Source organism: Bufo gargarizans, chromosome 5 (genome assembly GCF_014858855.1).
Source record: "Bufo gargarizans isolate SCDJY-AF-19 chromosome 5, ASM1485885v1, whole genome shotgun sequence".
NCBI lineage: Eukaryota > Metazoa > Chordata > Amphibia > Anura > Bufonidae > Bufo > Bufo gargarizans.
Genome location: NC_058084.1, coordinates 487,740,742 through 487,753,784, shown reverse-complemented (window position 1 = coordinate 487,753,784; position 13,043 = coordinate 487,740,742). Strand labels below are relative to the sequence as shown.

The 13,043-nt window shown below is 46.0% G+C and overlaps 1 protein-coding gene across 1 annotated transcript; it reads right to left on the bottom strand.

The window, feature by feature from the left end:
• Positions 1-324: 324 nt before the first annotated feature.
• LOC122939539 (zinc finger protein 345-like) lies at positions 325-7,543 on the bottom strand. The gene is made up of 4 exons (XM_044295605.1): positions 7,506-7,543; positions 7,074-7,081; positions 6,590-6,646; positions 325-2,776 (listed from the first exon to the last, which is right to left on the bottom strand). Exons 1-4 carry the CDS (start codon positions 7,541-7,543, stop codon positions 759-761), a joined length of 2,121 nt encoding a protein of 706 aa, XP_044151540.1. The 3' UTR covers positions 325-758.
• Between the last annotated feature and the right edge of the window lie 5,500 nt (positions 7,544-13,043).

Here is a 13,043-nt window from a genome sequence, read left to right as displayed (position 1 = left end):
AGGCTGTAGCGCTGGCCAATCGCAGCGCACAGCTCACAGCCTGGGAGGTTTTTTTCTCCCAGGCTGTGAGCTATGCGCTGCGATTGCCCAGCGCTACAGCATGGGAGGAGGAGACGCCCAGCAGAACAAGGGCAGACTCCGCCTACTAGAACCTAGAGTCCTAAGTCTCCACCTACTATAACTTACTGAGCGAAGATACCGGAGGACATAACGGGAGAACGGAGCTGCGCCCAGGGATAATAGTAAGTGCAGTGAGATCCCTGGGTGCCGCTGTATATGCCAGGATACTTAGTTCAATGTTTTTCAAGGTGAAAGGTCCTCTTTAAATACCCAAAACCTGCCGTACATGTATGGCAAGTGTTATGAAGGGGTTAAAACTGCTTCTCCCCTACGTGCATTCTCTGATGTTTAACACAATCCGATTGGCAAGTAAAACATTTCCCACAGGCCGTACATAATTATGGCCTCTTCCCTGTATGATGACTTTCATGGTGAAGATTGGATTTCAGAGCCCACCATTTTCCACATTCTGGACAGGAATACGGCTTCTCCCCTGTGTGTATTCTTGATCTCTCTCAAAACGTAATTTGCGAGTAAAATATTTCCCTGCATGAAAGTGGCTTTTCCTGTGGGAATTTTTGAATGCCCAACAATATATTTCTGAGTTAAACATTCTTAACACGACTACAGATTTTTTTTCCCATGTGACATCTTTGATGTTGAAGATCTGATTTTCTAACGAAATATCAATCACATCCTTAACATGAATACGGCTTCTTCTTTGTGCAAATTTGATGATGTTTCTCAAGATTGTATTTCCGAGTAAAACATTTCCCACATTCTGAACATGAATACGGCTTCTCCTTTGTGTGAACTTTCTGATGTTTCTGAAGATATGATTTCTGAGTAAAACATTTCCCACATTCTGAACATGAATATGCCTTCACCCCTGTGTGAATTCTCTGATGTTTAATAAGATATGATTTCTGAGTAAACCATTTCCCACATTCCGAACATGAATACAGCTTCTCCCCTTTATGATGTCTTTGATGTAAAAGAAGAGCGGATTTTCTAGAAAAACACTCTTCACATTCTGAACAAATATATTGCTTCTCACCTGTGTGAATTCTCTGATGGGTCTCAAGAGATGATTTCTGAATAAAAAATTTACCACATTCTGAACACGAATACAGCTCCCCTGTGTGAATTCTCTGATGGCTCTCAAGAGATGATTTCTTAGTAAAACATTTACCACATTCTGAACATGAATACAGCTCCCCTGTGTGAATTCTCTGATGGCTCTCAAGAGATGATTTCTTAGTAAAACATTTACCACATTCTGAACACGAATACAGCTCCCCTCTGTGAATTCCCTGATGGCTCTCAAGAGATGATTTATAAGAAAAACATTTCCCACATTCCGAACATGAATATGGCTTCACCCCTGTGTGAATTCTCTGATGGCTCTCAAGAGATAATTTCGTAGTAAAACATTTTCCACATTCCGAACATGAATACAGCTTCTCCCCTGTGTGAAGTCTTTGATGTAAAAGAAGAGACAATTTTTGGGTAAAACATTTCTCACATTCTGAACATGAATATGGCTTCTCTCCAGTGTGAACTCTCTGATGCTTCTTAACATCTGATTTGTGAGTAAAACATTTCCCACATTCTGTACATGAATACGGCTTTTCTCCCGTGTGAACTCTCTGATGCTTCTCAACATCTGATTTCTGAGTAAAACATTTCCCACATTCTGAACATGAATACGGCTTTAATCCCGTGTGAACTCTCTGATGCCTCTCAAGTTCTGCTTTGTGAGTAAAACATTTCCCACACTCTGAACAAGAATACGTCGTCTCTCCCGTGTGAACTCTCTGATGCCTCTCAAGGTGCGATTTGTAAGCAAAACATTTCCCACAGTCTGAACATGAATATGCTTTCTCCCCTGTGTGAACTTTCTGATGCCTCTCAAGTTCTGATTTGTAAGCAAAACATTTCCCACAGTCTGAACATGAATACGCTTTCTCCCTTGTGTGAATTCTTTGATGGTTAACAAGAGAAAATTTATGAGCAAAACATTTCCCACAGTCTGAACATGAATATGCTTTCTCCCCTGTGTGAACTTTCTGATGCCTCTCAAGTTCTGATTTGTAAGCAAAACATTTCCCACAGTCTGAACATGAATACGCTTTCTCCCTTGTGTGAATTCTTTGATGGTTAACAAGAGAAAATTTATGAGCAAAACATTTCCCACATTCTGAACATGAATACGGCTTCTCTCCCGTGTGAACTCTCTGATGCCTCTCAAATTCTGATTTGTGAATAAAACAATGCCCACAATCTGAACATAGATACAGCTTTTCCCCTGTGTGAATTCTCTGATGGTTTATAAAATTTGATTTCTGAGTAAAACATTTCCCACATTCTGAACATGAATACGGCTTCTCTCCAGTGTGAACTATTTGATGCCTCTCAAGTTTTGATTTGTGAGTAAAACATTTCCCACATTCTGAACATGGATATGACTTCTTCCCTTTCTGAGCTCTTTGGGCTCCCTCACCCCTTTTGTGGCCTGCATTCTGGTTAACAGTCTGTGATGAATCAGAAGACCGGATTTGTTTTAAAGGATCAGATGACTGAGTTTTGCTGTGAAGGGTGGATGGTAGATCTGGAATAATGGCACAATCTTCATACGTATCTGATGTGACACCCGGATCATCTGCATTATAAACTGTAGATATCAACTGTCCCTCCGAGCTCCCAGTACAGTCATCTGACAAGAACAAAATTTAGTAATTTTTTTTTTAATAATATACATTTTTTAAATAATACTGATATTTTTTAACATATAAAAATGCACTTTAGTGCAGGGCAGTGGAGAGGAACAGTGCGGTGATGTATGAGGAAGCCATGGCTATGGAGTCAGCGTAAGGCCGGATTACTATTCTCTATTAAAAGTCTTTGTATAAAATAATCTGCCTTAAAGGGAACCTGTCACCTGTAGGTCGTGGCCCTCACAGGGGGCAGCATAGTGTAGTCACAGGCCCGGTGATTTCAGCGGTCTGTCACATCTGTGCAGTCAGTACTGACAAGCCGAACCCCACAGTGTGCACCAGGGCTGCGAGGGAGACAAGTCCGATAAGACTGACTGCCTCTACCCTTCCCTGCCTCCGGACCAAGACTGGCTGGTTTTCCTATGCACAACTGGAAAGAAACCTGCCAGTGAATGTCGGGAGGAGGCGGACGGTGGGGGTTGTGAGCCTCATCGGACTCATCTCCCTCCCAGCGCTGACATGTGCTGTGGGGTTTGGCCTATCTGTAATCTAAAAGTACTGACTGCCAGCACAGAAGTGATAGGTTCCCTCTAAAGAGTATCTGTCAGCGGGATCAACCCTATTAAACCAGGCTTACTGCTTGTTAGAGTTAATCATACTGAGTGGAACGACCCCTCCGTTCTTTAGCAAGAGCTCCACAACTGCATGTGAGGATCAGGAATTATAAGTAAATAATTGTGGCAAAGTCACTAATAAGGGGGCACTGGGAGATCTGTAAAGGGGCAAGCAAAAGAGTTGTCACCGGTGCCCTCCACAAAACCGTCCCCGCTTCCCCGATGCATTCTATATGCCACATGTCAGACCCAGACCATGCCCCCGCTAATGTGCTCCCTGAGGAGTCAGCAAGGGGACCATTAGAGGATGGGTGGGGGGCAGTGCTAGAGTCTTAAGTAGGAGCAGAATGGTAGTCGGAAATTGTGGCAGGTTGTCACGGACAGCTGGGAAGCCGAGCAGAGTGGGGGCCATTGCTTACTTATCCGGAATCTTAGTATATAGGACTGGCCAGAGACAACCAGTATTTAGGGTTGGTGACCTGCTTTTATTAGACTGTGGAAATGCTGTTAGACTCTGCCCTGAAAGTCCAGTCCTGCTGAATGGGTTCACAAAGGGAAGAACAGGTGACAACTCCAGCCTTCTGATCAGCGCTGTGGGATATCAGGTGGTCAAACAACTAAAGGGGTTGTTCAGTTAGTGACCTTTTCTACAGACCCCACATTGAGGACCCCACATATAAGACGTACTTTTTCCCCCAAAAGTGTGTGTGTGTGGGGGGGGGGGATGTCAGTGCATCTTATAAAGCGAATACTAGTGAGTGCTTCCATTATTCCGTTTTACCGTGTAGGGAACGCAGTGAAAATAAAACCCATTGCACTGTGGTGGGACTGCACTTTATATCATAATGGCTCAGAGAAAGCCGGGAGTAAAAAATGGAAATTAAAGACAAAAAATTACCCAGGGCTGAAAGGGTTAAGAAAGTAGCGCTGTCCTATCTAGTTGTTACTGGATCCTAAGTGACAATCACGGCCAAGTCAGTCTATAAGACGCAGTTTCTCTCCTGGTTATGTGAAGTGTTACCTGAATTCATCTCAAGGGGCTAAGGCAGATCAGGCCTTCCCACCGATGAAGAGATTGTTGGTCTCTCCCGCGTTCTGGTCTATGTTGACCACACCGAGCCTTTTACCCTGTATACTGAGGGAAGCTTGGTGGGGCTGGGGGCAATCCTGACCCAAATTCAAGATGGTGGGGGGCGAGTAATGGCCTATACTAGCAGAGCACCGAGAGGTGGAGGGAAGAACCCGGAGAGAACTATTAGGCCACAGCTGCTGGGGGTAGTGCAGGATTTTACTGAGAGGTTTAATGGCATCTTGTTGGCAGCAGAATTTTGTGTAGTGGACAGACAGACATCGCCTAGTGCCTTGGGACACCGCCGTCTCGGGGTGGGGGGTGCAGAGCAGCAGTAAATGGCCAGGAGGACAAAGCTCAACTACAAGGTACGGTACTGACATAGCAGTGGGAATACTGCTGTTCTGCGACCCAGTAGAAACAGCCAGTGGTCCCAGTAATACAATGTGAGAAGAGATAACCTTCCTCTTCCATGGCCGAGATCTATGACTAAGCCCCCATACTCTTACAGCCAACTGAACATTCCAATATAATGGTGTAGTAATCGGCTGGCGCTCTCTATCTGGCTCTGTATGGACCAATCACAGAACCAAGTAGGTTAACCTACTGACACGGATACTTCCATAATCAGAACATTAGGACGATTGTGGACGTCCAGATGTATACTTACCTAGAAGTGGAATGCTATGCGCGTTATTTCATTTTAGGTTTAATGTTCCTGTGCACTGACAGTATATATTGTTGGTGCGATATTTTAATAAAATGTTTTTTATATATACCACATGGTTCTGTGATTGATCCACACAGAGCCAGATAGAGAGCGCCAGCCGATTCCTTTACCATTACATTTTCCTTTTTGACAGTGGTTTGTCTTCCGGTGTGTGCACCCGCTCCATACTGAGGTGTAGTATAAGCCACTGGACGTTTACTCCTTTTTTGAACATTCAAATAATTGCTCCTAGAAGGAGTCATTGCACTGAGGTGTCAGGAGGACCAGGAACCTGCAGTGGAGGTGGGAGCCGGAATCCTATGACGTGGTATGGCAGAAGATTACGGAAGGTACCCGCGGCCTGTATGGACGACACATATGGTGACACCTTGCACATTCATAATTTGGACACCAGAATCCAGTGCAGTCCAGAGTGTGACATGAGGCCTGTGAAATGCTGCGCAGAGGGACACCAGGACACGTCCAGGAGATTCATGGAAGAGACCTGTCACCCTGATATTACTGAGAAAGTCCTGGAGAGTCACAGCGCAGACCTGAGGGAGTCGTTACCACCTTGGTGTAATGGGCTAGGATCAGCGGGAACACTCCTACTGCTTCCTCTTCTCCTGTCTACTAGTATGTTTGGGGCAGTTGCTATGTATTATACAGTAGCTGATCTCTTGCTCAGCCGACCTCTCTTCTGTAGCTCACCTTGTTTGGAGAGGAGCTCCTGACTGGTTAGCCTCGCCGTAAATATTCCTAGTTTCTGCAGGGGCTGCTGGTTATAGTGTAAGCTCTGTGCTTTTCAGTCCAGTAATCCTTTTATTTTCTAGTATCTCTCCTAGTTTTCTTCGTCAGTGAACCTTTGTTCTTATGGTTATGGTGGATTTACATGAGCCAATTATTGGGCAGATTATCAGAAACGACCGTACCTGCGAACACAACAATCTACCCGTGTAAATGTGCTGCCGATCACCTAATGAATGAGCGAAACAGGCCTTAGTGTCCTCCTGTTTGTTTTAGGGTCAATTTTACAGATTAGTGTTTTCCATAAGAATGTCTGTAGGGTCAGTGATGGTATTGGGGTCAGCGTCTAAGGACAGATCTAGGGAAAGATTCAGGGTCACTTATTGTCTGTTCAATCATCCGCTCATCATATAACCCCCATCATCCGTTTGTTCCACCATCTGATTACTATCCCCATCTTGGTCCAGTCATCTACTGATGAGTTCTATATCTGATGTGCTTTGTATTATTCTTCATGGGATTGTCCTGCTGTTCCTACTGTAAGTCCTGGGGGTATTTGAGTACTGGAGGACACTGTTAGGACCTGGGGAAGGCGCCTGCTATAGGGGAAGTCCAGTACAGGGTCATTACAGTTACAGACTCGTCTCTGCTTCATTTAGTGGTCACTACTCACCTGGGCTCTTATCTGTAGGAATGTCCTCCTTACACTGGTCATCGTCCCTCACATCTGTCTCTGTAAGAATCTCCTCCTTGTATTCCTCATCGCCCCTCACATCTGTCTCTGTAGGAATCTCCTCCTCGTATTCCTCATCGCCCCTCACATCTGTCTCTGTAGGGATCTCCTCCTTGTATTCCTCATCACCCCTCACATCTGTCTCTGTAAGAATCTCCTCCTTGTATTCCTCATCGCCCCTCACATCTGTCTCTGTAGGAATCTCCTCCTCGTATTCCTCATCGCCCCTCACATCTGTCTCTGTAGGAATGTCCTCCTTGTATTCCTCATCGCCCCTCACATCTGTCTCTGTAGGGATCTCCTCCTTGTATTCCTCATCGCCCCTCACATCTGTCTCTGTAGGGATCTCCTCCTTGTATTCCTCATCGCCCCTCACATCTGTCTCTGTAGGGATCTCCTCCTTGTATTCCTCATCGCCCCTCACATCTGTATCTGTAGGAACCTCCTCCTTGTATTCCTCATCGCCCCTCACATCTGTCTCTGTAGGAACCTCCTCCTTGTATTCCTCATCGCCCCTCACATCTGTCTCTGTATGAACCTCCTCCTTGTATTCCTCATCACCCCTCACATCTGTCTCTGTAGGAACCTCCTCCTTGTATTCCTCATCACCCCTCACATCTGTCTCTGTAGGAATCTCCTCCTTGTATTCCTCATCACCCCTCACATCTGTCTCTGTAGGAACCTCCTCCTTGTATTCCTCATCGCCCCTCACATCTGTCTCTGTAGGAGTCTCCTCCTTGTATTCCTCTTCGCCCCTCACATCTGTCTCTGTAGGAACCTCCTCCTTGTATTCCTCATCGCCCCTCACGTCTGTCTCTGTAGGAATCTCCTCCTTGTATTCCTCATCGCCCCTCACATCTGTCTCTGTAGTAATCTCCTCCTCGTATTCCTCATCGCCCCTCACATCTGTCTCTGTAGGGATCTCCTCCTTGTATTCCTCATCGCCCCTCACATCTGTCTCTGTAGGGATCTCCTCCTTGTATTCCTCATCGCCCCTCACATCTGTCTCTGTAGGGATCTCCTCCTTGTATTCCTCATCACCCCTCACATCTGTCTCTGTAGGGATCTCCTCCTTGTATTCCTCATCACCCCTCACATCTGTCTCTGTAGGGATCTCCTCCTTGTATTCCTCATCGCCCCTCACATCTGTCTCTGTAGGGATCTCCTCCTTGTATTCCTCATCGCCCCTCACATCTGTCTCTGTAGGGATCTCCTCCTTGTATTCCTCATCGCCCCTCACAGCTGTCTCTGTAGGGATCTCCTCCTTGTATTCCTCATCGCCCCTCACATCTGTCTCTGTAGGAATCTCCTCCTTGTAGTCCTCATCGCCCCTCACATCTGTCTCTGTAGGGATCTCCTCCTTGTATTCCTCATCACCCCTCACATCTGTCTCTGTAGGAATCTCCTCCTTGTATTCCTCATCACCCCTCACATCTGTCTCTGTAGGAATCTCCTCCTTGTAGTCCTCATCGCCCCTCACATCTGTCTCTGTAGGGATCTCCTCCTTGTATTCCTCATCGTCCCTCACATCTGTCTCTGTAGGAATCTCCTCCTTGTAGTCCTCATCGCCCCTCACATCTGTCTCTGTAGGGATCTCCTCCTTGTATTCCTCATCACCCCTCACATCTGTCTCTGTAGGGATCTCCTCCTTGTATTCCTCATCGCCCCTCACATCTGTCTCTGTAGGGATCTCCTCCTTGTATTCCTCATCGCCCCTCACATCTGTCTCTGTAGGAATCTCCTCCTCGTATTCCTCATCACCCCTCACATCTGTCTCTGTAGGGTTCTCCTCCTTGTATTCCTCATCGCCCCTCACATCTGTCTCTGTAGGAATCTCCTCCTTGTATTCCTCATCACCCCTCACATCTGTCTCTTTAGGGATCTCCTCCTTGTATTCCTCATCCCCCCTCACATCTGTCTCTGTAGCATTAATATTGCGCAGGTCTTCATCCTGATATAAAATCTGTGAAGCAAATATTGTAAGTTACAGGTCAGTCGGACAAGATGCAAGAAATATTTTACATGACCACAAAAGATCGGTAAAGGGGTCATCATCCAACTTTAACCTTTTTTTAACAGATCCCTTCAGATCACTACTGAAGCATCAGCTGCCACAGACATCATACACTGCACTACTGAAGCACCAGCTGCGACAGACATTACACACTGCACTACTGAAGCATCAGCTGCCACTGACATCATACACTGCACTACTGAAGCACCAGCTGTGACAGACATCACACACTGCACTACTGAAGCATCAGCTGCGACAGACAACACACACTGCACTACTGAAGCATCAGCTGCGACAGACATCATACACTACACTACTGAAGCATCAGCTGCCACAGACATCACACACTGCACTACTGAAGCATCAGCTGCCTCAGACATCATACACTGCACTACTGAAGCACCAGCTGTGACAGACAAAACACACTGCACTACTGCCTGCGGCCCCCGGTACCTGCTCCTCATGCCGGGGCTCTCCCTCCCGCTGTCCGGACATCAGAGCCTCTTTACAGGACGTTTCCAGCAGAACTTCCTCTTTCCCTCAGATTCCTGGAGTTTTCCTCTCCCAGCATGCTTTGCGGTGTGACGTCACAGGGCTGGCCCCGCCCGGCACACAGGTCAGTCAGCACTAGCCCCGCCCCCTACACCTCCAGCGGCCATGTTAGTACACCCAGACATAGCTCCTGCTCCTCTCCTCACATCACTGAGGGCCACAGGCGCTTCCTTCACCATCTCTAGAGCCCCAAACACTGGGAGCGGCCAGCACAGCCGTATCTAAGCCTCTCATGTGAGATACAGCCTGCTGAGCCTGGATCACAGCTTCTCTTGTGTGATACTGTCTGCTGAGCTGTGTATCTAATCCTATCCTGTGTGATACTGTCTGCTGAGCTGTGTATCTAATCCTATCCCGTGTAATACTGTCTGCTGAGCTGTGTATCTAATCCTCTCCTGTGTGATACTGTCTGCTGAGCTGTGTATCTAATCCTATCCCGTGTGATACTGTCTGCTGAACTGTGTATCTAATCCTATCCGTGTGATACTGCCTGCTGAGCTGTGTATCTAATCCTACCCCGTGTGATACTGTCTGCTGAGCTGTGTATCTAATCCTATCCCGTGTGATACTGTCTGCTGAGCTGTGTATCTAATCCTATCCCGTGTGATACTGTCTGCTGAACTGTGTATCTAATCCTCTCCCGTGTGATACTGTCTGCTGAGCTGTGTATCTAATCCTCTCCTGTGTGATACTGTCTGCTGAGCTGTGTATCTAATCCTATCCTGTGTGATACTGTCTGCTGAGCTGTGTATCTAATCCTATCCTGTGTGATACCGTCTGCTGAGCTGTGTATCTAATCCTCTCCTGTGTGATACTGTCTGCTGAGCTGTGTATCTAATCCTCTCCTGTGTGATACTGTCTGCTGAGCTGTGTATCTAATCCTATCCGTGTGATACTCCCTGATACTGTCTGCTGAGCTGTGTATCTAATCCTATCCTGTGTGATACTGTCTGCTGAGCTGTGTATCTAATCCTATCCTGTGTGATACTGTCTGCTGAGCTGTGTATCTAATCCTATCCTGTGTGATACTGTCTGCTGAGCTGTGTATCTAATCCTATCCTGTGTGATACTGTCTGCTGAGCTGTGTATCTAATCCTATCCTGTGTGATACTGTCTGCTGAGCTGTGTATCTAATCCTATCCTGTGTGATACTGTCTGCTGAGCTGTGTATCTAATCCTATCCTGTGTGATACTGTCTGCTGAGCTGTGTATCTAATCCTATCCTGTGTGATACTGTCTGCTGAGCTGTGTATCTAATCCTATCCTGTGTGATACTGTCTGCTGAGCTGTGTATCTAATCCTATCCTGTGTGATACTGTCTGCTGAGCTGTGTATCTAATCCTATGTGTGATACTGTCTGCTGAGCTGTGTATCTAATCCTATCCTGTGTGATACTGCTGCTGAGCTGTGTATCTAATCCTATCCTGTGTGATACTGTCTGCTGAGCTGTGTATCTAATCCTCTCCTGTGTGATACTGTCTGCTGAGCTGTGTATCTAATCCTATCCTGTGTGATACTGTCTGCTGAGCTGTGTATCTATCCTCTCCTGTGTGATACTGTCTGCTGAGCTGTGTATCTAATCCTACTCCTGTGTGATACTGTCTGCTGAGCTGTGTATCTAATCCTATCCTGTGTGATACTGTCTGCTGAGCTGTGTATCTAATCCTATCCTGTGTGATACTGTCTGCTGAGCTGTGTATCTAATCCTCTCCTGTGTGATACTGTCTGCTGAGCTGTGTATCTAATCCTATCCTGTGTGATACTGTCTGCTGAGCTGTGTATCTAATCCTATCCTGTGTGATACTGTCTGCTGAGCTGTGTATCTAATCCTCTCCTGTGTGATACTGTCTGCTGAGCTGTGTATCTAATCCTATCCTGTGTGATACTGTCTGCTGAGCTGTGTATCTAATCCTATCCTGTGTGATACTGTCTGCTGAGCTGTGTATCTAATCCTATCCTGTGTGATACTGTCTGCTGAGCTGTGTATCTAATCCTATCCTGTGTGATACTGTCTGCTGAGCTGTGTATCTAATCCTATCCTGTGTGATACTGTCTGCTGAGCTGTGTATCTAATCCTATCCTGTGTGATACTGTCTGCTGAGCTGTGTATCTAATCCTATCCTGTGTGATACTGTCTGCTGAGCTGTGTATCTAATCCTATCCTGTGTGATACTGTCTGCTGAGCTGTGTATCTAATCCTATCCTGTGTGATACTGTCTGCTGAGCTGTGTATCTAATCCTATCCTGTGTGATACTGTCTGCTGAGCTGTGTATCTAATCCTATCCTGTGTGATACTGTCTGCTGAGCTGTGTATCTAATCCTATCCTGTGTGATACTGTCTGCTGAGCTGTGTATCTAATCCTATCCTGTGTGATACTGTCTGCTGAGCTGTGTATCTAATCCTATCCTGTGTGATACTTGTTCTGCTGAGCTGTGTATCTAATTCCATTATCACTGTGTATACTGTCTGCTGAGGGCTGTGGATCTAATCCTAGGCCGGTGTGATACTGTCTGCTGAGGCTGTGTATCTAATAGTCATCATACTTGTGATACTGTCTGCTGAGCTGTGTATCTAATCCTCTCCTGTGTGATACTGTCTGCTGAGCTGTGTATCTAATCCTATCTCCGTGTGATACTGTCTGCTGAGCTGTGTATCTAATCCTATCCTGTGTGATCTGGCCTGCTGAGCTGTGTATCTAATCCTATCCTGTGTGATACTGTCTGCTGAAGCTGTGTATCTAATCCTACTCCTGTGTGATACTGTCTGCTGAGCTGTGTATCTAATCCTAGTCCTGTTGTGATACTGTCTGCTGAGCTGTGTATCTAATCCTATCCTGTGTGATACTGTCTGCTGAGCTGTGTATCTAATCCTATCCTGTGTGATACTGTCTGCTGAGCTGTGTATCTAATCCTACCATGTGTGATACTGTCTGCCTGAGCTGTGTATCTAATCCTATCCTGTGATACTGTCTGCTGAGCTGTGTATCTAATTCCTATCCTGTGTGATACTGTCTGCTGAGCTGTGTATCTAATCCTATCCTGTGTGATACTGTCTGCTGAGCTGTGTATCTAATCCTATCCTGTGTGATACTGTCTGCTGAGCTGTGTATCTAATCCTATCCTGTGTGATACTGTCTGCTGAGCTGTGTATCTAATCCTATCCTGTGTGATACTGTCTGCTGAGCTGTGTATCTAATCCTATCCTGTGTGATACTGTCTGCTGAGCTGTGTATCTAATCCTATCCTGTGTGATACTGTCTGCTGAGCTGTGTATCTAATCCTATCCTGTGTGATACTGTCTGCTGAGCTGTGTATCTAATCCTATCCTGTGTGATACTGCTGAGCTGTGTATCTAATCCTATCCTGTGTGATACTGTCTGCTGAGCTGTGTATCTAATCCTATCCTGTGTGATACTGTCTGCTGAGCTGTGTATCTAATCCTATCCTGTGTGATACTGTCTGCTGAGCTGTGTATCTAATCCTATCCTGTGTGATACTGTCTGCTGAGCTGTGTATCTAATCCTATCCATGTGTGATACTGTCTGCTGAGCTGTGTATCTAATCCTATCCTGTGTGATACTGTCTGCTGAGCTGTGTATCTAATCCTATCCTGTGTGATACTGTCCTGCTGAGCTGTGTATCTAATCCTATCCTGTGTGATACTGTCTGCTGAGCTGTGTATCTAATCCTATCATGTGTGATACTGTCTGCTGAGCTGTGTATCTAATCCTATCCTGTGTGATACTGTCTGCTGAGCTGTGTATCTAATCCTCTCCTGTGTGATACTGTCTGCTGAGCTGTGTATCTAATCCTATCCTGTGTGATAC

Excerpts from the sequence above, each read along its gene's own strand:
- LOC122939539 (XM_044295605.1), bottom strand. The coding sequence starts at position 7,543 with ATGAGGAATACGAGGAGGAGATTACTACAGAGACAGAT. Across the intron at positions 2,777-6,589 it reads TCCTACAGATAAGAGCCCAG|ATGACTGTACTGGGAGCTCG; the intron begins GTGAGTAGTGAC and ends TGTTCTTGTCAG.